At 38.9% G+C, this 23,575-nt stretch overlaps 1 protein-coding gene across 3 annotated transcripts in view; it reads left to right on the top strand.

The window, feature by feature from the left end:
* The window catches only part of PRSS12 (serine protease 12), a 62,756-nt gene that overhangs the window by 5,677 nt on the left and 33,504 nt on the right, over window positions 1-23,575 (top strand). For all 3 annotated transcript variants that reach the window (XM_073340988.1, XM_073340987.1, XM_073340989.1), the window contains exons 2-5: window positions 5,496-5,634; window positions 9,068-9,246; window positions 12,063-12,207; window positions 22,664-22,842. In XM_073340988.1, coding sequence (XP_073197089.1) covers window positions 5,496-5,634; window positions 9,068-9,246; window positions 12,063-12,207; window positions 22,664-22,842 — 642 coding nt within the window. The remainder of the gene's footprint in view (window positions 1-5,495; window positions 5,635-9,067; window positions 9,247-12,062; window positions 12,208-22,663; window positions 22,843-23,575) is intronic.

The raw sequence follows: 23,575 nt of genomic DNA, 5'->3' as shown, positions 1-23,575 counted from the left end.
AAATGCTGGCACACCTTTAGCTAACACCATAAACACGTCTGCTGTAAAATTTGCACATAAGCAATTGGAAGTGATCCACATCTCATTTGATTCAAATAGAATCTATCCTGACACGTGTTCTTGGTGAGATGTAGAATACAGACAGCTAGAATCTTTGGATTTAGGAGCAAACTAACAAGAGGGGCAAGTGGGACAATCATACTGTTTATACAAGCTGCAAGAAACATGAAGCCCATCTGTTTTTTAGAGTTAATTAAAAGTTGGTTGAGAGTTTTTTCCCTGTGTCTCATCCTGAGCCTATGTGGCAGGTGTTGCAGAGCAAGTCTCAGCAATAGCTGAACAGATACCCTTACTTGCATTTAGAAGCAAACCCAACCTGGTTTAAACGGTTACACCAGCTATGAAACCCATCTGACTTGGGGCAGATCCCAGAGCAACTAAAATTACCAAACTGAATATAAACACAATTGACTGTCAGTAACATTGGATGAAACTGATTGAGAAACACAATACAAATTTCAGAGTAACAGCCGTGTTAGTCTGTATTCGCAAAAAGAAAAGGAGTATTTGTGGCACCTTACAGACTAACCAATTTATTTGAGCATAAGCTTTCGTGAGCTACAGCTCACTTCATCGGATGTTTTTCCTCGGTAATATAAAACATGTAGAAGTGAAAGGGAGTTTCTGCTGAGAGTGTAGGTTTATAGTCCTGTATATGTGATTTTTCTGATCCTCTTTCTCCATTCTGAACTAGATTAAGGCAGTCTGAGGTCCTAGAGATACACGAGGACATGCACCCCGACCCCTCTCCTACGCAGTAGCCCTGGCCTTGTGCCTCATCCCCATGCCATGGGGCTTTCTCCCTTCCCAGACAGGCAGAGCCCCATTTCTTCCTCCTAAGATTGGCAACAAAGTCTCCCTTCCCTTGAGAGCATAGGGGGTGGCAGCACAGGTCCACTCTCCCACACACAGAGGCTGGGCGTTAAACTACTTAGGGAAAGAGCAGACTCGCAGTACTCTTCTCCTACCATGCACAGAGTCCTCTACCGGGGTAGTGTTGATGGGGCTCCTTAGAACAGTGTCTTGGTGATAACACTCAATCGAGATGCACCTCTTAGAGCACTGTCTCAGGCAACCTGCAGACTCAGGGAGATTATCACTGTATCAGTTATGTTCAGGCAACATTATCAAGCTTTTCTTTGCAACCAACAGAGCTAGAAACTTACTTTTAAGTAAATGAAACAGATTCTGATTAGATCACTTCACTCCAGAAACATGGAGCATTTACATCTTCATCCAGCCCCGTTTCCACTGTTACTTTTGACTTGGTTATTTTTGCATCTGCAGTTGTTAATCCACATAGTTTTGTATGAAGAAAGCTTGTTAAAGATGTGGTAGAGGTGGATTTGAGTCTGCTTCAATGTCTTTCACTTAACACCTTTAGTCAGAAAGGATTATCTGTATCCTTTGAAACTACTGGTTGGAGATGGGGCACGGATAATAGACCGGGAGAAGCAGAAGTTCCAGTGTGTGTTCCTGACTTCTGAGAAGCCACTCTAGGCAATGGTCAGGACTCAGTGGGTTCTGAGAGGGTGTGTATGATGGATACGATGGTAGAAGAAACAAGCAGTAGTTCTTTGTGGCATGCTTCCTTTAGTGCTGGTCAACTTTTTTTGTTTTACTTTGTTGAAATTTTCCTGAAAAAATTAAAAAAACAACAACACCATTTTAAAATTGAGTCTACTCTCCCGCTAACCCAGCAGTTTGGGCAGAAATCCACACATGAGTTAATGCTACTTTACCAGAGGTAACTCTAGTTCAGAGCCCGAATCCCCTCCAGAGAGGGGATAGTCACAGCTGCCAGGGATGCAGCCAATGGGCTTGGCTTCTATGGCGGCTTTGCTCTAGGGTCTTGGGGAACCTTGCTGTAGCTCACAAAAGCTTATGCTCAAATAAATTGGTTAGTTTCTAAGGTGCCACAAGTACTCCTTTTCTTTTTGCAAATACAGACTAACATGGCTGCTACTCTGAAACTTTCTTTATAGTGTAGACTAGGGAAGAGGAAGGTTAGACCTGGGCACGTGAACCCTTAGTTAGTGAGCTGTGTCTCTCTCTTTCACTTCAATAAGGTCACAAACTTTCTTCCTTGTGGAAAGAATGAGTAGAAGAATGAGTAGTTTGTGCAGGGTGGGGAATAGTTTCTTCTATTGGTTCTCCACTTCTGTGCATGCTGAAGAAGCAGGAAAGTTGTAACCCCTTCATACATATCTTGACTAGCACCTCATGACATTCTCATTTCTTCCCATATGTTTTCAGGAGGTAAGGGATGTGACCAGACATGGGAGCTCATGCAGGATTTATGAAATTTATTTCTAAAAAGGCCCAATCCTGCCATTTATTCTCAGGAAAAAAAACAGTGATTTTTACTTGAATTTATGATAGCAAGACTGGATCATAACATTATCTCTTTAACTATTTCCACAAATTTGGGCGAAAGTTTACATTTTGTAAAAACCAAGCTTTTATAAAACCTAAAACCAATGGAAGTGTTTCCACAATTGTTCAAGGTTCCAGTGGAATCTTAGGGTTTTAAGCAAACAAACGTACATTCCCCTGTTGCTTTCAGACCCAAGCACAGCAACACTGTGCAGACAGTGAAACTGTCTGTAAAAGTGAAATTGACTTATTTTCATTTTCAAGATGAAAATTGAAAAAACAGAATAGAGAAAGGTAAATGGGACTTTTAAATTTAAATTTTTCTTTTAAGGTACTATTAGTAACAGTTTTTGGGGGTTTAGGTTTACAATATATGACTCTTAAGGTGATGGTCTTTTAAATTGTTTTCTTGTAACTAAGAGTCTGATCCTGCTCTCATTAAAGTAAACAGATGTTTTCCTGTTGACTTAACAGAACCTGACTATGGCCCTAAATGCATGCACAGAATCACGTACACTCAGGAAAATATATCATGGACCATTTATTCTCTATAAGGGTATAGTAATGAATAGCTAATTAGCAATACGTTATGAACATATACTAGTGTTGATAAATGTAATTCCTTGTTCCACAGTGGTACATCATATATCTCATATTCAGAGACTAGGCCTATTACAAAATCAAGAGTTTTATGTATAGAAAAAAGAGCTGGACCAAAAAAATGTTTAAAAGATTGATGTGTTTATTTAAAGTTAGTTCTATTCCTTCATATAGAAATTACATATCACATTTTGTCATTTGTGTATTTTAAAACTATATGAATCCAGTGAGTCAAATTCAGAGTAGCAGTTGCCAGTGTTCCAGAATACTGCAACATGTTAAGTAAACTTTGGGGGAAGGTGTTTTAGTTCATTTGCAAACTGGTTTTATCCACTACATAATTATGACATGAGTCACATGATATATACTCACACATACTTTAGAGTGCATGAATAACATATGAAGTAAATACGGTACTGTATCACTTTACTTTTGTCAGATATTGTGCAAACAGACATCCTGTAAATAAAACTTTTGTAGAGGACTTGTAAAATGTGGAGAATTTATGAAATAAAATGGTGAATAAAGTGAGGGACCAATCCTCGCTCTTGTTTTATGCAGTGTTAGACAAGCAAAGGACTTCAGGTGTTAGGGCAAAATTCTCCAGTGTGCAGAGTTAATCTTGACTACTTTAGTCTACACTCTGTTTATGAGTAGTCTCAGTGTTGCCAGTGGGAATTCTGTAGATGCAGAAAGAGCAGAATTGAAGTCAAGATCTGTCTTGTGGCTCTGAAAGGAGAATTTTACTCTTCAAGTGTTTACTTATCCAGATAACAGAAAGGTCTTGCAATATTTATGCACGAAGCACTCTTACTGCTTACCATGGGAGTCCCACAGGATTGTGAAAGGAAAAAGATCATTGTACAAAAATTACCCTTTTATTTTTTAAGAGACAGACAACTATTAAAGCCCCCTTTTTGGTATGTCAGGAATCACTTTGTTCTAAATATTGCTGTCTTGTGATTAAAATAATAGTCTATCCAGAAGGGTTTTGGAAAGAACAGATATAGGAGATAAAATTCCAGTATGTGTATCTGGCTATGTCTGTGTGTGAAGGGGAAGGCTATAAATGGAGTAAAATATTGATTCATCCAGATATATAGTAGAATCTTCCAAATTCTGTTCTTTCAGTGATTTTATATAGTATTGTTATAATTAAACTTTTACAAAATCATGTATTTTGTATAAAAGGATCACCTTATAAAATTTGATTTAATAAGCGGTACTTGTATATTACTGTATAACATTCTGTGAAAATAAGTCATGGGCAAAAAAATACACACATCGAGTCTGAGGTTAATGGACTTGAATTACTTGGGAATGGTTCACCTTCAGGGTTTTATAACCCTGGAGAACTGAATTAAAAACAGAACAGACTAGCAGTGAAATTTGTGGGGAAGGAACAAAAATTTAACCTAGCCATTATAATAAATAGAATGTCATTTTTTAAGCAAGGGGAAAAAAAATCTGAGTTGAAGAGGGTCTATGCTTTGCTATTAAATATAACAGAGCATAGGCATGTGGATCACTTGATATTTCATGCAATACCCATCCACGTTTTTTGATAACAACTGCAATATATTACCCTCTTGTCAAATTAGTAACATTTCTATGGACCATTCATTGTTTGCTCACCCTTTGTAGCATAACAAATATGACTGTGACTGTTTCACACTTCTGCTGTTGGTGCTTGAATTGCATGTTGCTATAGGGACTTTTTACGCTGCTGGAAAGAGAATTCTGTGGTATCTCATATAATACTATTCAATTTCTTGATTTTGTGTTCTGCGCTCTCAACCTGTATTTTGATGATATACACACAAGGACTGGAAAAGAATGTGTGTTATGATGATGTTTTTAGGTTGTTTTATTTGGAAGTTTGATAGAGGCCTATAATGAATTTGTAAGAACTATATCAAGCGTTTGATGGCAAGTAAGAACAAATGCATTCTTTGGCCTGAAATAAACTGCTGGCATCCATGAAATGTATAATATTATGTGGGTCAGTACAGAAGCTATGCAATCCATGTGATTGTTTTATAATTCCTTTAAATCAGATGGAAGATAAAAATATACCACTTATGTACAATATTTTGTTTCCTTTTTTATAACATTGCCAATTATGTTGACAAAATTCATGTATAGACTATCATATTTATATTGATATGTACATATACTCTCTCTCTCTCTCCCCACATCTTTGATATTTTGGCTGCAATGTTAGAATCAAGATGTTTCCTCATTAAATTGTTGTATGGAATGGGTTACCTCCTTTTGAGTCAACAGAAAGAAATTATTAGTGCTAATTAGAAGCAACCTCTTTAATGAACTTGAAGCAAATACATGAAAATATTTATAGCAAAGTGGAACTGAGACTGCATGTCCTTCAAATGGCACAAGTTAACTCAGTCATGGACAACAAACATCTTATTTAAATAATTTAAAATTCTCTTATCTAGGGTCAGTGCGACTTCGAGGTGGCAAGAATGAGTTTGAAGGCACAGTTGAAGTTTATTTGAATGGAATTTGGGGAACAATCTGCAGCAGTCATTGGGACAATAATGATGCATCAGTCATATGTCGGCAGCTTGAGCTTGGGTAAGTTTTAGTCCCAGATCAAATTTACTAGCTTATTTGAATGTCATCTTTAAGAGCTCTGTGTTTGGTAGATATTTTTAAAATCCATTATGAATGGGATATTATTCTGGGAAAAAAAGTGTTGCTCTTAGGTGATAGCTTCATTCTCAATTGATAGTCTCTAAATGACAGAGAAAGTGGTACTTCCACTTAGCAAAGGTATTAGTAAGAGAGTTGGGAATGTGTACATAAAACCTTTATATGACTTCTTCAAAGAAATGGGTATTGTGTTACAGACTTTGCAGCTGAATCCATAACTATGTGTCCAATGCTATTAACATATTTGTGAAGCAATGCCACAAAATAACATTAGGCCTAAGTCTTAATATCTTTTCTCCCATGACCCAACTTTCAAACACTCACAACTGTTACTCCTCCGATGCGCCAAGCATTTGCTGCCTGAGGCAAGTTTAAAAAGTGCCCTCTACCCAGCAGTCCACAGTTACACAATAACTAGGTAGCAAGCATGTTGCAACCACTAATATTTGCTGCCTGAGGTGTTTACCAGTTCTGTCTTATATATTAAAGCTGGTTCTCCCCAGAATCCTTACCCCCAATTCTTGTACTGATTCAAAGGAGTTGCTATGAGAATCAACACATGGTTTTTAGGCTGCTTCTGGCATCTGAAGAGAATAAGAGGCAAAGATGGTAACCAGGTTTTCACACTGAAAACTGGGAAACTGATCATGAAAGGTTAGGACATGCAAGGACTGTTTCCATGGGAACTGGGGAGCAGTGCATGGGATAGCGAGTGAAGAGTGTCAAGCAACCCCCTTCTCTTCTTCCCTACCATGCTGTAGAGCTGATTCTCACATGCAAAGAAGGGATGTCTTGAGGACTTGTCTGAAGGAGGAAGCTCATTGGAAAGTCTGAGGGATGTTGTTAAGATGTGGGGAGACCCTTGATGCATACATACTAACAACAACCCTGCGAATTTAACATGCTCATCTGGTCAGTAGGTACTTCAGGTCTCTAGGCTCAGAGGAATAAATACGGGGCCTGATTTTGACCTCATTGTACATGAGGTAAATCAGGAGAAGTGCCACTGAAGTCAGTGGAGCTACACCAATGTAAGTGAAGCCAGCATTGGGCAGAGCAATTTTTTGTAAAACCGGCAAGGTTTCCTAAACAGGCTCTAAATCTGGGATATTGCCAGTTTCCAGGGAAACGTGGTCTGTCACCTTAACAGTAATCCCCGACACCCATTCCAACAAAAGCTTTACAGGGAGTCATAATTAGTTTTTGGTGAAACTTGGTATTATTGCTACATAGGGCTTCACGTGACTAGCTGTTCTGTGTGTGTCTGCATCCCCTATCCTAAGGTTAATTTAAATGTTGACACAGCAAATCTTTTGAGAGACTTTCTCTGAACATCAGATTTGTAATGAAAGCTGTAAGCAAGCAAGTTTTGCATGGTTTCAAGTTTTCATGGAGAAAGTTTACAGAATTCTAGTCATGTTGCACAGGTTGAGAAGCCCTGAATTAGGCTAATACTTCAGCACTCCTGTTGTCCCCAGGACTTTCTGGGCCTGGCAAGCAGCAGTTAATTTCTGAATAGACAAATACAGAAATATCTATTCTACCAGATGCCTGCAGGAAATAGAAATAGAAAACAAAATGTTTTGTCAATACTCCAAATTTATTTGCGGGGGAGGGCATGTGTATATTTAACTTTCACTACCTGTAAAGTTATCTCTGACAGAGACAGGAGAATGACTGTCTAAATTACGGGATCTGACAGGCAGGTGTAACTATCAGATCAGACTCAGTAGATTGCCATAAATATTCCCTAGTGGTTTGATTAATTAAATAATAACTTTCAGGATATTTTCTGGGGATAAATTACACAGCTAGGAAGAATTGAACTGAGCACCACTAACCGTAGCCAGTCATTTATATCTAGGAAGTGCCTATATAGATGATGTAATTATTATAAGATGAAAATGGGGGAGGGGTGTCGTGGTGAGAAATGCTTATAAGTGTATGGACTTTTTGTCAAGGATAATGCAATTTAAGCTGCTAGAGAATCAATGTCCTGGCATTAGCCAATCAAATTACTTGAATCATCTCAGCATCCCATTCAGTTTACAGTTTCATAGTAACTCACAAAATATGGTGGCTTTTTGCCTTTCTGACATTGTTTCAGCTATACATCAAATGTCCTTTTGTTTGCTACAGGCTCTAGGTGTTAGTGTGAAATATTTGCACTCTGACGTTTCTGGTGATTATTCCACTCTTAAGAGTGCCAGTCAGAACTGAATCTAAGCTGTTTTGGAATGTCTTAATGTTAATCTGCGTACACCAAGCCAATTTATAAAAATATGCAGATTAGAGGAGATAAAAGTTCAGCCCATCTGGAGGCTGTGATTTTGCTTATGGTTTTAGCTGCCTACGTGCAATATTTCTTTATCCTGTTTTCATTTTAACTTATTCCTACCTTCAGCACTTCAAGTATTTTGGTTGTATAGGATCCTTATCAGCAAGGAAAGTTTAGTGATGGTGTAAATGACAGAACCATTTAAACAAGGATAACTAAAAAGAAGAATCCGTGCAAACAGGAGTGGTAAACAATGTATGCTTTTGTTGTCATGGCACAAACTTTGGGCCAAATGCTAAGAGGTAAAATTGTGGGCATTCCTCAAGTGCCCAGCACCTCTACACATTTGGTCCTCTGACCTTACACGGTCTGCTTTTTTCTTGTTTGCAAAGTTCATTTAATTATGGGACAAATCCGGGGCACCCTGTGTAGGCACATAAAGGACAAAAGTGGCTTTGGGTATGTCTGCACTGCAGCTGGGAGCGAGCCTGAGCTCAGGAGGCTACCCCAAGCCTCAATGTCCACCCTGCTAGTTTTAGAATATTAACTCAAGCTGAGCTAGTGCAAGTCTGTCTATCCAGGCTGGAAGGGTTGTTCCCAGCTGCCGTGTAGACATACCCTTAAAAACTGTGTTAGCTGTATAGTGGAACAAGAGCACTGGAGGTCTCATGTAGGGAAGTTGCCCTTTTGTGGCCTGTGGAAGAGATCTCTGTGGTTGGTCTCTGCCACTCAGCATACAGAAGAGGGGAATGTGATTGAGTCAGAGGTTATGCAGACCCAATTGGTCCATGTGCAGGTTTGGCTCCACTATACCAATTCATCTTATACTGGAGTGGGGAAAAAACAGGCTACATTTGGTGTTCCTTTTCAGATCCTGTATTAGTGGTGAGGGCGCAAATGCATGAACATCCTGACTGACTGCAGACAAGGATTCTGCCCTGCAACTTTTTCTTGCTGAGCAAAACCCTTTTCCTGAACCCCAGGATTTGGCCCCCCATGTATTTTTGAGCAGGCATCTCAAACAAATATTTTGCAACTCTTTTCCCTAATATCCAATACTGATCTTTTCTTCTACAGCAAAAGAGGTACAGCAAAGCATACGCCATTTTCTGGACTGGGCCTTATCCCTGTTTATTGGAGTGATGTACGTTGCCATGGTGATGAAGAAAATATACTGCTGTGTGAAAAAGACATCTGGCAGGGTGGAACATGTCCTCAAAAAATGGCAGCTGCTGTCATGTGTAGCTTTTCCCATGGTAAAAGTATATAATTTTTGATTAACTTTTTGCCTTATTTGAAGTGTCATAATGTACACGATTACATTAATAAACAATCCTAGTTTAATTTCCTCTTCCAAGAAAAGATCTAAAATAAAATGTAACATAATATCATTCACTTTTTAAAAGTCCTTCCGCATTGTGAGAGCAGCAAATAGCTAATTTTTGCTTTAAAACACAGGCTGTGAGGAAGGGTCAGTTGTGCAGCAATGAGGATCCCAGAGGGAATTCTGTTTGAACTAGCCAGAATTCCTCCAAAGCAGAGGGGCAGGGGGTCTAGGGCAGCTGCAGATGCTGGAGTGAGTTTGTCACTCTTGGAAAGGGTGCAGTGTGCTCTCTGCTTCCACATGCAGCAGCTCCCCTGGGCTCTTTGATGGGTGTTGGGGGGGCCATGATTCCATCCTCACCTTACTCTCTTTGAGGAATTAACACCACTGGCACTAGATTAGAGCTGTGATTGTAGGTGGCTCCTGCACAGGTTTACAAGGAAATGTAAGGCTTTGTACCCTCTCTTCCCCATTTCTACCTTATGGCCCATGCAGGGAAGGACACATTTTTGCCCAAGTTCCTATGGAGGCTATTTTGATATTTTAAAATGTTCAAAGAGTAAGTGATCAAGTTGTTTTCGTCATACTTACCTTCACAGTTGTACAGGAAATGGAGGCAGTATTCCAGTTAATTTAGGAAACAAACTGGACCACTGAAGTAAGGGAAACGATGTTATACTGAAGGCCAAATGGGAATTTTGCCATTGAGTTCAATAGGATCAAGATTTAACTCCTAGTGTACATTCTACATAAACAGAGTTCTTCACTTTTGCTATCAGAGTGTATATGTTTGGGATCTGTAGGTAGTATGTGCCTCTTATTTTAAAAAAAATATTTTTAAATAGATGTATTACTTAAACAATTTAAATTTTTTCGCTTAATCTTAACTCCACCAAGTTAAGTGAACAGTTATATATTTGAGGAGAAATAATTTCCATAAGAGGTAGGTTATATCTGGCATTTAAGCAATTGTCTTCAGCCACACTTAAGGTCAAATTTTCAGCCTTGCTTTCATTAGGCCTTCTTTTTTTTTATCTGCATAACTGTGGCCTCAAATAACTGTAGATATAATTTAGGACTCTTGAATATTTAAGTACTTGACTGTGCCTGCAAGTCAGGTACATGAGTGTCCATGTGACATGAATGCATTAGCAAGAGTTGCTAGCACAAATAGGTCAGCCACAATTCAAACATTTGACCCTTATTATTTGCACAAAACAGAAAAGAAAGACTATACAAGTAGCTACAGTTTAAGTTTTGTAGATTCTTCAGTCTCTCCCCCCCCCCACACACACACTATGGAGGTGCATTAAACTACTGATGTTTTATGTATGCATTTAGATTTAGAAAAGTCATTAGAGTGTATTGACAATCCCACTGTTTTTGGCAAATATTCACACTTTGGCCGTCATTCAGCATTCCTGATGCAGATATAATTCCATTGATGTCAGTGTTGCATTGAATCATTTGTTGTGAAGTTTAAAGCTAGTGCAATTGAGAGTGAAGTTTCTTACATATTAATTCCTAGGGCAGGTAAGCTTTCAATTTTCTGAGTTCGATAATACATGAAGAAATTAAAAATACGCATTTTGAAAGTCACACTACCTAGTTCACCAAGTTTCCCCTTCCATTGAAAGGAAGTTGACATTTCAACAGAAAGCCTCTTTGTTTTGCTTAGAGGGCTCATTTAGGCATAGTGGAATAAAATAGCTTTGTCTGTTTTAAGAATGCTAGAAGATTGATTTATCATTCATAGTTTAGGGTAGTGGAAGTTACTTAGGTAAAGTTATTTGAAGTTGCTTGTGTTTTTTTCAGATTCTTGCCACCACTAGCCTTTCTACGTAAGCTTCATCAGAAAAATCATCAGCTTTCATGGCCGGTGAAATGTTCAGAGGCATCTTCAGAAATTCCAAAATGCTCACTTTCAGCAGGCAAATAAATGAAAGATAACGGGGTAAAATTAATTTGCTGGAGAGTGTAAACTGAACTGAGTCACACTTTAGTCATCCAGACATTGGATACTGATATAATCTTCTAAAAAGTTACATCAAAATAGTTTAAGTGCATTATATAACTTTGTGTCATTTCCATCACCTTAGTTTCATGCTCAGATATTTAGCTGTTGAAAGGAAAACTGTACAGGAGTCACAGCAGGAGGGAACCTTGTGTCCCCAATTTGAGCAACAAGGAAGACTCACTGCAGAGAATGTTTAGGGGGAAAAACCCTCCTCAGTTAAAGTAATCCAGATAGAGTAACTTTTGATAGACTGACTATGGTAAAGACTGGGATCAGTGCCAGAAGACATTCTGGGTGAAATCCTGGCTTCACTGCATATCAGTGGGCATTTTACCATTGACTTTAGGGAGCCAGGATTTCACCCTATGTGATCAAGACTCTGTGGAGTAAATGCTGCCTTACATACACGCAGTTCCACCGCCCCACCCGCTTCACTGAGGGCAGTATTTGTCGCTATAGCCCTAAAATTCAGCAAGCACTTAGGCACTTGCATAACTTTGTGTGGGTGAGTTCTATGGGGCTACTCATCAGCGTAATATTATTCACCTGCCTAAGCGTTTGCAGATGGTGATCTTAAAAGCTTTTCTAACTAGTTCAATTTCAGGATTTTCATCTAGTTAAGAAGTTGCATAAAAAGCCAGGTGAAGCTGAGTGCTCTCCATTTGTGTATAGCTTTGAGTAACATTTTGGGAAATAAATGACCTTTTCCTCTGTTTTGTGTTTAACTGTAGCCTTTATTCCAATCCGTCTGGCTGGCGGGAGCAATGCTCATGAAGGAAGAGTGGAAGTCTACCACACTGGCCAATGGGGAACTGTCTGTGATGACCAGTGGGATGATGCAGATGCTGAAGTTGTCTGTAGGCAGCTTGGCCTTGGGTTAGTTTTTCTAAATACATTTTACTTCTAACAAAGAAGGAAAGCTAACAAACAGTACACAATGCTTTCAAAAGGAGAACATTTAAAAATTGCAATTACACTTTGAAACCACTAAAATTACAGATGGCACATTTATCAATGTCTGTAGTTAAAGAGGCCTGACGCTTTCCATCATAATACCCTGTTTTCAGTTGCTTATAACTTAACCAAACTTTAGCAGTTTGAGCTGAAGTTTTCCACAATGGGGGGCTGTTTCGGGGTGAAGATTTTTTTTCAGAAAACTTCATCAAAAACCCTTCAGTCATTTCCAGTCATGAGGTTAAGAAAAAATGTTTTGCTCATGTTAAAAAAATAAAATAAAATTGTACAACCATTTAATTAAAGGCCTAGCACCTCTTTACTTTGGAGCAGGAACTTGAATTTTGGCATGGGTGCTGCCCTGACTTTTGCTATCCCTGTGAAAATCTGTCCAAATTTGGCCAAGTTATGAGCCTCTGGAATGTGTCCATTTGCACGTTTGCTAGAGATTTGTTAACATTTGGCAACTAAATTCTCTGAATATGCTGTCTTCATTGAGAATTATCCATCCCATGGATGCAGAGGGTGAGCAGTACCTTTTCTGCAGTTGTTCCTTCTGGCAGTCAGGAATGACTGTGGCTCTGGGCACATGAACTGAGAGCAGTGAGACGGTCTTCTGCCTGCTGATCCAAGCAGTGAGGAAGAGAGGGAGAAAGCTACCTGATTAGAATGCAAAGGGATGAGGAGCTCAACCTGGGGGAAAACAGGGTGGAGGGATTGAGATAAGAAACTGGAGGGATGGTGGTGGTGGACTGGGACAAAACAGAAGGGTGGGGAAAGACTGGGATGTGGAACCATGGGGGAATGGTGATTAAACAGGCTAGAATGAGGAGCTGAGGAGAGCAGTGCTGGAGGGAAACTGGGACTGGAACACAGATTGCAGGGGCCAGAGGCATAGGTCAGTGGTCACTAGAACACAGTGGCTCCAGAAACCTGGAATAGAACCCAGGATTTCTAAGTCTCCTGTCAGCAAATACCTAAGAAACCTGTAAGTAAAATATGTGTGTCATCTCCCTCTAGTGGCTGGCCCACATAGAGAATGACAACCTACTACTGCTATCAGTTACTTAGCTCAAGTGGCAGAAGTCTGGGTGGTGGATCTAAGAGGTCTAACCCTGCTGATCAGTCATCTGAGAATCAATAAGTTCCACATTTTTAAAAAAAATGATTTTTTTTAAACTTGGGAAATTACATACTAAAGCTACATTAAAGAAAATTAAGGTGGCAAAGTGAAGCACTCAAAAATTAGGAAATATCAAAATTTAGGTTGCCTGTGTAACTTTGATTTAACCTAATTGTGCATGTGGATTAGGATACAGTCTTCAATTACTCGATCACACTATTTTTTCCCACAGGACCCCTATCTGATTCAATGGACAGAATGGATAGTGCTCATTGAATGGGTATCCTGCTCATTCAGTTTGTGGCCCCAGGCCTTACTTAGAGCATACCATTCAAGTTGTGCTCTGAATAGAGAATTATTCATTTCCTCATGAGCTTTTTCTACGATGCTCAAATGTTACTGGGCTATTATCAGTAAGTTGGAAAAGCTAGTGAATTGCATTTAATATAGAGTGTCATTGGAAAGGGCTACTTGCAGTATCATTATTGTGTCTGGCAGGATTACATTAGGATTACAAAACCCAAGCTTTTGGTTAATTTCTATAGATTTTATTTCTGAGATGGACCTGATTTCCTTTTGTTTTCTGAGTAAAAGTGGATTAATAGGCTCACATGTGTTTGGATGGTGCTTAGACTTTTTGAAAAAAAGTCTACAGTTTTATATGATCTCAAAGGCTACATCTAGGGGAGTGTTCCCCGAGCTTGGGGAGACAGACTGATGCTAGCTCTGCTCAAGCTACTGCACTAAAAATAGCAGGATAAGCCAAGGAGAGCATGGGCAGCAGCTCAGACTAGCTGCCTGAGACCAAACCTGCCTGGATCCCCAAGTATGTATTCAGGCAGCTAGCCTGAGCTGCATTGCTATTTTGAGAAGAGCTAACATGTTGACTGTTTACCCAAGCTGGGAAGCACACTCCCAGAGATAGCATAGATATACCCAAAGAAGCACGATGTCTTGGCAGGTGTGCTCATTATCCCTGGACTGAAATTTTACCAACAGGGGCAGGCACAACAGTTACAAATCAGGGCAAACCATCCACATTTGCCTACAGCTAATCCAAATGGAAATGTGCTACAAAGTGTAAAATAACCCTCTCCACAATAGTGTCCCATGCTCTTTCATTTTTGCTTTTTAGCATTATTAGAATATAAAACCTCAGAATATTAATCTTCTGGTGATAAGCAGAAACTACTGCTCATTTATTTCATGATTTGGTTTCCCCATATACTTTTTGATAAACACCAATTTGTTATGTCACTGGGATTTGTGGTCTCTACCACGTTGGAAATCTAGAGTCTCATTAGAGTATAATAGACTTTGTTTTCACAGTCAGGAGTTGAAACATTATCTCCCTGATTTCTGAAGGCCTCTTAGCAGATAGTAAATTTCTCTCTCTTGCATGCCGTAGTCTCCATCTGCAGTGTAATGAGACCTACAAGAACCAGGAGATACTGGAAAAGGCTTTTTTATTACATGTGTGATTAGCATGCTATGGAAATGTTACCCCATAAACTGAAGTCAGATAATTTATCACAATTATCCCAGTCCAGCAGTTAGGACCTGTGAGAGTCTGGGGCTGCTCTCCTTCTGGCCTCTATATCTTGCCTACCTTTTACAATTGCAAAGCAAGGACAGTTCATTAAAATTGAAATATCATCTAAAATTTAACTCCTAATTTAATTTTTTAAAAGAAAGGTTGAAGACCTTTTAATATTGGTGAAGTTGACTGGGAGATGAAAGCAAGATGTTAACAAGGCTTCTCGGAAAGTCAAGAGATGAGATTTTATATCATGTTAAAATTGTAAAGGTGGCAGGAGGGGAATTCAAGCACAAATCTAATTTTCTTACCCTGTCATTTTGTGAAGTCTTCTGGATGAGTGTATTTTCAAAGTAAGGAAACTATTTTTTGATTCTTGATAATGGAATTGCAGAGTTTCCTATCTTATTAAATATATGTAATTGTCTATATGGAGTGGTTCCCATGCATACAATCTTATTACATGATTTTGTAATGTATCACACCACTGTCCCCACCCTGCCATGTTAACATTATTCTTGGAAGTACTGTCTCTGGAAGATGCTCTCTAATACTAATAAGAGTTGTACCAAAGATTCACACCTTACTGGATATACACTAAATAGTGGAATAGGGATAGTTAGCTCAGAGATTGATGTTTACAAATATCTGAGTTTTCAAGGGGGACCCATCATAGCTCTACTGCTAGTAAAACATTGTATTTGGATCCTGGAAGAAGATCTGCTTATGCTGTAGTGAGCTTTCAGTTGTGTTAAAATAATGCCCTCTAAAAGTCTACCAGGAGGCCAGTCTTACTGTTATACAAAATAGTGCATTCACACCAGCAGTAAGGATTGTCTGCCAATATGCAGGGAGCACAAGTAATATACCTCATGAAAAAGTACTATATAGAGGCCAAAATTTTCAAAAACGAATGCCCTAAAAGTAGGTTCTTAAGTCCATATTTAGCTATGTATATAAATGTAGCCTGATATCAAGAAGTGCTGAGCACCCACAAAGCCCCTCAAAATCAATGGGAAGTAAAGGCACTCAGCATCTTTGAGATTGGGCAACTATTATTTAATGGTTTAAATATGGATTAGCCACCTAGGCTTGAAAAATTGGTCTTCGTATATTTTTGCACTTTACAGCACACAATAGAACATACTACAGATTCATAATAATATAGTACCTAACCCAAATTTGTATCACTTACTAAAACAGCACTTTATGAAGTCTAACAAACAGAACAGGTCTGGTTACAAGGGATACTTTGGTTGAACTGGCTACTTCTCTACCTAATACAAGTATTGCCAACCCCAAGCATTGAAAAGTCAAGAGCAGGTCCTACAATCATGAGATTTTTAAGAATAATAGATGTGGTTGTCTTTATTTGGTTTCCAATTTTGAAGACTGTTATAAAAATAAAGGGAGGGGTAACCACCTTTCTGTATACAGTGCTATAAAATCCCTCCTGGGCAGAGGCAGAACCCTTTCACCCGTAAAGGGTTAAGAAGCTAAGATAACCTCGCTGGCACCTGACCCAAAATGACCAATGAGGGTACAAGATACTTTCAAATCTGGAGGGGGTAAAGGGGGGGAACAAAGGGTCTGTCTGTCTGTGTGATGCTTTTGCCGGGAACAGATCAGGAATGCAGTCTCAGAAACTCTGTTAAGTTAGTAAGTAATCTAGCTAGAAATGTGTTAGATTTCCTTTTGTTTAATGACTGGTAAAATAAGCTGTGCTGATAGGATGTATATTCCTGTTTTTGTGTCTTTTTGTAACTTAAGGTTTTGCCTAGAGGGATTCTCTATGTTTGCTGTTTTTGTGTCTTTTTGTAACTTAAGGTTTTGCCTAGAGGGATTCTCTATGTTTGGAATCTGATTACCCTGTAAGGTATTTTCCATCCTGATTTTACAAAGGTGATTCTCTTACCTTTTCTTTAATTAGAAGTCTTCTTTTAAGAACCTGATTGATTTTCCATTTTTCTTAAAATCCAAGGGTTTGGGTCTGTGTTCACCTGTACAAATTGGTGAGGATTTTTATCAAGCCTTCTCCAGGAAAGGGGGTGTAGGGCTTGGGGGGATATTTTGGGGGAAGACGTCTCCAAGTGGGCTCTTTCCCTGTTCTTTGTTTAACATGCTTGGTGGTGGTAGCATAGGGTTCAAGGACAAGGCAAAGTTTGTACCTTGAGGAAGTTTTTAACCTAAGCTGGTAAGAATAAGCTTAGGGGGTCTTTCATGCAGAGTGGGGTTCAGAGTGGGGAAGGAATCTTAACAAAGACTAAAGGCTTAATATTTTCAAGTTACAACCACAACCTATAGGGCTAGAGAATTTCTTAAAAAAAGAAAAAGGAAAAAAGCAGAGAGTCTCATTATTTACATTATTCCGTGAGCTGGAGCTTTAAGAAAAAAACAGAAGATACCATGAGACTTGCAGTAGAGTCATGAGAGTTGGCAATTGTGCTACACTTCATAACATTTCAGTGACATCTTTTTGTGATAACACACAGCACAGGTTCAAATGAGTGCCTTTCCCAAGAAATGTGTGAGAGAAAGAAGTACTAGCTTAGGGAAGTGTGGTCAAGAGCTCTGAGTTGTTGCTTAGGAGCCAGAAATTCCTGAGTTCTTTAATCTGGAGTATGATACTGACTCTTTCTGTGACTTTGGGTAGGCCATTGAGCTCTCTGCCCCTTCTGTGGCAAGGGGACATTACTTTAATCCTCACCTCACCCCTCTGAGGTAGGTTATTACTATTTGCAAAGGTCTGGAAAAATGAAACGTGTTAGGTACATGTTTAATTAGTATTTCCCCAACTTGGTTTGAGTACCACTTCCCAGGGGGCAAGATATTAGAGCAAGATAGTGGGTTACAGTTGCCTCTGTGAGCACCCCCCAGTATCCAAGCATGGTGCTGCCACTCTCTTCAGCACCCAGTAAGCCCTGCAGCCTACCTCAGCAGATCTACTGTGGCTGAGCCCTCTAGCTAGGTTACACTATCCAAACCCCTACCAGGGTACAACAACTCAATCAGAAGAAGTTCCTTGCCCTTCCAAGCCAATTATAAATAAATGGTTTGTTACTCTTCTGGGGCTTAATCCCTTCTCTAGAATTGAATCAGCATTGTCACTACTGAACTCCTGCCACCCATTGTGGCAGCAAAGGACCATAGCCCAGCCTGGTTCCTTTGGCTATAGCCGAAAGAACACTCACTCCACCAATTACCGCCAGGAACTGCTTTGCTTGCAGCAAGTAGCTCCTTTTATTTTGGCCTGTTGGACCTTGATTGTCTGTTGCTCATCCTCAGCCCTTCTAGCTGCTGGAGGACCAGATCTCAATGGTTCCTAAAATGCCCTGGGATGCTTCTCTAGGGAGGCCTAATACTCACTTCTCCATTCAAATTAACAGAAATAGTATCTAGAAGGAATTCCATCCAACTTTCAGTCAGAGGGAGGATCATTATGATGCATGAGCTTTAGGATGGGATATTAAAATATTTACAGAATGAGGAAAGATAAGGGAGATCCCTCAACACTGAGGGTGGGGGAAAAGAAAATGAAGGTGGAGAAATGTTGAAACAAGGGATGCTGAAAAAAATGGGACAAATGCAAGATGTTGCGGCACTTGCAAGAAACTAGGTGGGGAAGGCCTAGATTTAAAGAGTGGGTACCTAAAAGTAGGCTCCTAAATCCTTACTAAGATGCCTAAATAAGTATCCCAATTTTCAAAAGTTCTGAGCACCCCTCAGAGGATGTTGTTGGGAGGAAGAGACATAAAGCTGTACAATAATTTAGTATGGATAAAAGTTTTGCTACAGTATGGACTGGAAGATTGGTATAAATAAATGTTTATTTATTATTTTTATTTTACGAATTATATGCAGTGTCATGTAATACTTGGCTACAAGAACATTTTTAGCAAAGTATTTAGCATCAGATTATTAAAATAAAGTGGACTTCTTAGATCCCCCCATCCATCCTTACTCTAAGCCATCCTTACACATGCAGGTGAAAGGGATTTTTATCCTTACTCTATGTAGAGATCAGGACTACCTGAGTTTTGGGTATTGAAGGCCTGGCCCACACACTGTTTTTGTATCAGCACAACTATTTCAGTTAGGTGTATGATTTTTTTTTTAAATCAAAATAGTTATATCAGTACAACCCCAGATGTGGATACAGTGATAATTGCATAAAGGTGCCTTATTGTTTAGTTTATTTCCCTTCCCATATGGGAATAACTATAATGGTATAAACACTTTTATAACAGTATCTATACTGCTGGGTTGTGTCACTTTAACTCTACCAGTACAACTTTTGCACAGACAAACTCTTAGGGTTGTAAGATACCAAAAATGACGCACAGGGGTAGCTGAATCAGTGGAGGTATTCATCGAGGGGAGAGGACAAGAAGATCAACTCCCAGAAGCCTTGGCCCCTCAGCTAACGAGCTGACCACAAACAAATGTTTTCATGTTTTGAAACATTATCTATCCTCTATAAAAGGTGCGAAGTTATGTTTAAAATGGTGCTGGTTAGTTACTAACATATTTTAAAGCATGACCATTTTTCCTAGTCTAGATGTGCACATTGTCTTTGCTTGCAGTGCACTCAGTGACATATATGACTGGGTGGATGAGCAAAGCATTAAATGGATTGGAACGCATGCGCACGCCTACAACCACACACACACCCCTGTCTCTCTTACCTCAATATGCGGAGGGGGAGAGAAGGGGAGGATAAGGGACTATGTGACCTCTCAAGGGTCTTTCCAGCCCTCTACTTCTGTGATTCCATAATTAATTAAAATTGATAAATCAAGGAAAAGGAAACCTCTTACCCTGTCAGACTGTCTGAATTTTAAGTGCATAAAGATTGAAAAATCACAGTAAAGCATCTGAGTATTTGTTTTAAAGATATTTAGGGGTTGTAATAATTAAATCTAAGATCAAAATCTTCAAGGCCTGTCCAAGTTAAGAACACACAGAACCTTCCCTGCTTCTAAAAAGATGTTGCTTGTTAGCAAAGTTTTTTTTTACTAACAATGGCTTACTCCCTCAAAGCAAATTAGTTAAGTAGCACACTTCCCCATGCACAAATAAATAAATAGTAAAAATTGTTAAACAACTATTTATTTTAATTTAAACTAATCCTTTAGGTACTTAAACCCAAAAGCCAGCAGTTTCTCTGAAGTATCCACTGGTCCACCCACTCCCCTAATAATAGAATATCGGAAAAGCACTGCTCATTAAAACTAGAAAGGAAGTGTGGACAGAGGTACCATTGTATAGAGAGAAACCAAACTATTAAGATAATTAAAATTAATATATGGTTGTATAGGATACTGGCAAGTAGAGATGGAAAAGTGCTAATAGGTCACTGAGTGTTAAAGTACAGAATGTCTTTTATGATGCTTAATATAAGAGCACATTTTGAATTCCTGTAGTTTTTTTGCATTGAAGAAGCATTATGTAGAAAAAGGAGTTAAATTCTGGTAGTACAGGACTAGAGGTAGGAAAACTGCATTCTCAGTTCTGTCACTGATTTGCTGTGTAAGCTTGTCAAGTCACTTAACCACTCAGTGCCACAGTTTCCTCGTCTGTAATATGTGGATAATTAAGCTTACGTACTTCATGTCAGGATTGTTTTTATGGAGGGTGTGGGTTAGGTTTAATTAATGTGCTTTGAGATCAGGTGAAAGTCACTATAGAAGTACATAGCATTATTGTTATATGTGTGCAATAGGGCTGTCAAGCGATTAAAAAAATTAATCGCGATTAATTGTGCGATTAAAAAAACTAATCACAATTAATTGTGCGGTTAAACAATAATAGAATACCATTTTTGGATGTTTTCTATGTTTTCAAATGTATTGATTTCAATTAGAACACAGAATACAAAATGTACAGTGCTCACTTTATATTTATATTTTTTTACAAATATTTGCACTGTAAAAATATTTGCACTGTAAAAAAACAATCCCTATTACAAGTGCTGTAGTGCAATCTCTTTATCATGACCGTTGAACTTACAAATGTAGAATTATGTACAAAAAAACCTGCATTCAAAAATAAAACAATATAAAACTTTAGAGCCTACAAGTCCACGCAGTCTTACTTCTTGTTCAGCCAATTGCTCAGACAAACAAGTTTGGTTACAATTTGCAGGAGATAATGCTGCCCGCATCTTATTTACAATGTCACCTGAAAGTGAGAACAGGCGCTAAAGATTCATATGTCCCTTCATACTTCAACCACCATTCCAGAGGACATGTGTCCAATGCATGTTCATTTTCATCATCTGAGTCAGATGCTGCCAGCAGAAGGTTGATTTTCTTTTTTTGGTGATTTGGGTTCTGTAGTTTCCGCATCAGAGTGTTGCTCTTTTAAGACATCTGGAAGCATGCTCCACATCTTGTCCCTCTCAGATTTTGGAAGGCACTTAAGATTCATAAACCTTGGATCGAGTACTGTATCTATCCTTAGAAATCTCACATTGGTACCGTCTTGCGTTTTGTCAGATCTGCAGTGAAAGTGTTCTTAAAATGAACGTGTGCTGAGTCATCATCCAAGACTGCTATAACATGAAATATATGGCAGAATGCGGGTAAAACAGCAGGGGACATACAATTCTCCCCCAATGAGTTCAATCACAAATTTAATTAACGCATTATCAGCATGGAAGCATGTCCTCTGGCATGGTGGCCGAAGCAGAAAGGGGCATACAAATATTGAGCATATCTGGCACGTAAATACTTTGCAATGCTGGTTACAAAAGTGCAATGTGAACGCTCATTCTCACTTTCAGGTGACATTGTAAATAAGAAGCAGGCAGCATTATCTCCCGTAAACAAACTTTTTTTTCTTGGCGATTGGCTGAACAAGAAGTAGGACTGAGTGGACTTGTAGGCTCTGAAGTTTTACATTGTTTTGTTTTTGAGTGCAGTTATGTAACCAAAAAAAATCTACATTTGTAAATTGCACTTTCACGATAAAGAGATTGCATTATGGTACTTGTATGAGGTGAACTGAAAAATACTATTTCTTTTGGTTATCATTTTTACAGTGCAAATATTTGTAATAAAAATAATATCAAGTGAGCACTGTATACTTTGTATTCTGTGTTGTAATTGAAGTCAATATATTTGAAAATGTAGATATACATCCAAAAATATTTAATAAATTTCAATTGGGATTCTATTGTTTAACGGTGCGATTAAAACGGCGATGAATCATGATTAATTTTTTGAGTTAATCACGTGGGTTAACTGCGATTGATTGACAGCACTAGTGTGTAATAAATGAATATTTGGACAGCATGGCTGATAGAAATGGATAGAGATGATATTTCCTAGGAATGTCACTAAGATTCAAAAGGATAGGGAAGGAAAATGTCATGCATAAAACATGATAGAATATAGTGATGATACCTAATATCACAACCTTATACAAAACATTGTGAGGCATGAAAGTAATTGGGGAAGGGAGGGGGGGAGACAATCAACATGCTCTCAGTTGGCTCAGAAGCCAGGATTTAGTAATCCCATCTGGCATAATGTGGGATGGATTTTCAGGGACCAGCCAGATAACTATTTTTGTGAATCCCAACTTGCTACTTGAAAATTTGCTGCTGTTAATTATGCTGATCAGAGGGTATTCAACATTTCAGCCACTACCACCAAGTGAAAGACTCTCTTTAATGGCTTGTGATTCTTGAGTCTTTCCTTATTATGTTTGGACAGGGGAGTAGCCAAGGCATGGAGCCAGGCTTACTTTGGAGAAGGCTCAGGACCAGTGCTGCTGGATGAAGTACGTTGTACAGGGAACGAGCTGTCCATAGAACAGTGTCCAAAGAGCTCCTGGCGAGACCACAACTGTGGCCACAAAGAAGATGCAGGAGTTTCCTGCACACCTCTTACAGGTAGTCTACTGAGCAATTAGCATATTGATGATTAATTACAGACCCAGGATTGAGAGCTTTGGAAGAGTGATATTTTTAGAATGTTGGTTGCACTGAAGTCAAGCAACAGGCAGAAGTAAAATCTGTCAGCTCTGTCCTGCAGGACCAGCTGTAAGCATCTGCGAAACTTTCAACTACAGAAGGTCTTGCTGTTCAGAAAGATGCCTTTACATCTCAGTAACAAGTTGAGTAACCAATCTCCCTTCTGTGCAGAAGGGGAAAGATCCATGTACGGTGGGTTATCCATACATGCACATCAGGAGCATAATCTGGCTCATATAAATTTACAACCATATGCTGCTCTCATTTTGTAACACTTCTCCCACCAACAACAATAGATATCTCAATATGGAGTGAGGGCTGTTGTTTGGTCACCATCAAAAGGTCAGCATTTATCAACAGTCATTCTCCTGTGGTATATGAGATACTATAGTATTTTTCTATAAGTGACATCTCAGCTCCCACTGTGTGGTGGAAGTAAGTGAATGTTGACTTTTTAATGGCAGTCATTTGGAAATAAATAGAATATACAAAGGAACGTGTAGAGCTACAGGTAAACTGTATGTGTTGACATTGCACAGTTAAAGCCCAGTCCTGCAAACTATTCATGTGAGTAAAGTTGGGAGGATCAATGATTTAAACAATTTTCCATTGCACTTGAACAATTGCTACATATAAAGCATTGCACAGCTGA

This window comes from Lepidochelys kempii, chromosome 4, assembly GCF_965140265.1.
Source record: "Lepidochelys kempii isolate rLepKem1 chromosome 4, rLepKem1.hap2, whole genome shotgun sequence".
Taxonomy (NCBI): domain Eukaryota; kingdom Metazoa; phylum Chordata; order Testudines; family Cheloniidae; genus Lepidochelys; species Lepidochelys kempii.
This window is presented reverse-complemented; position numbering and strand designations above follow the sequence as displayed.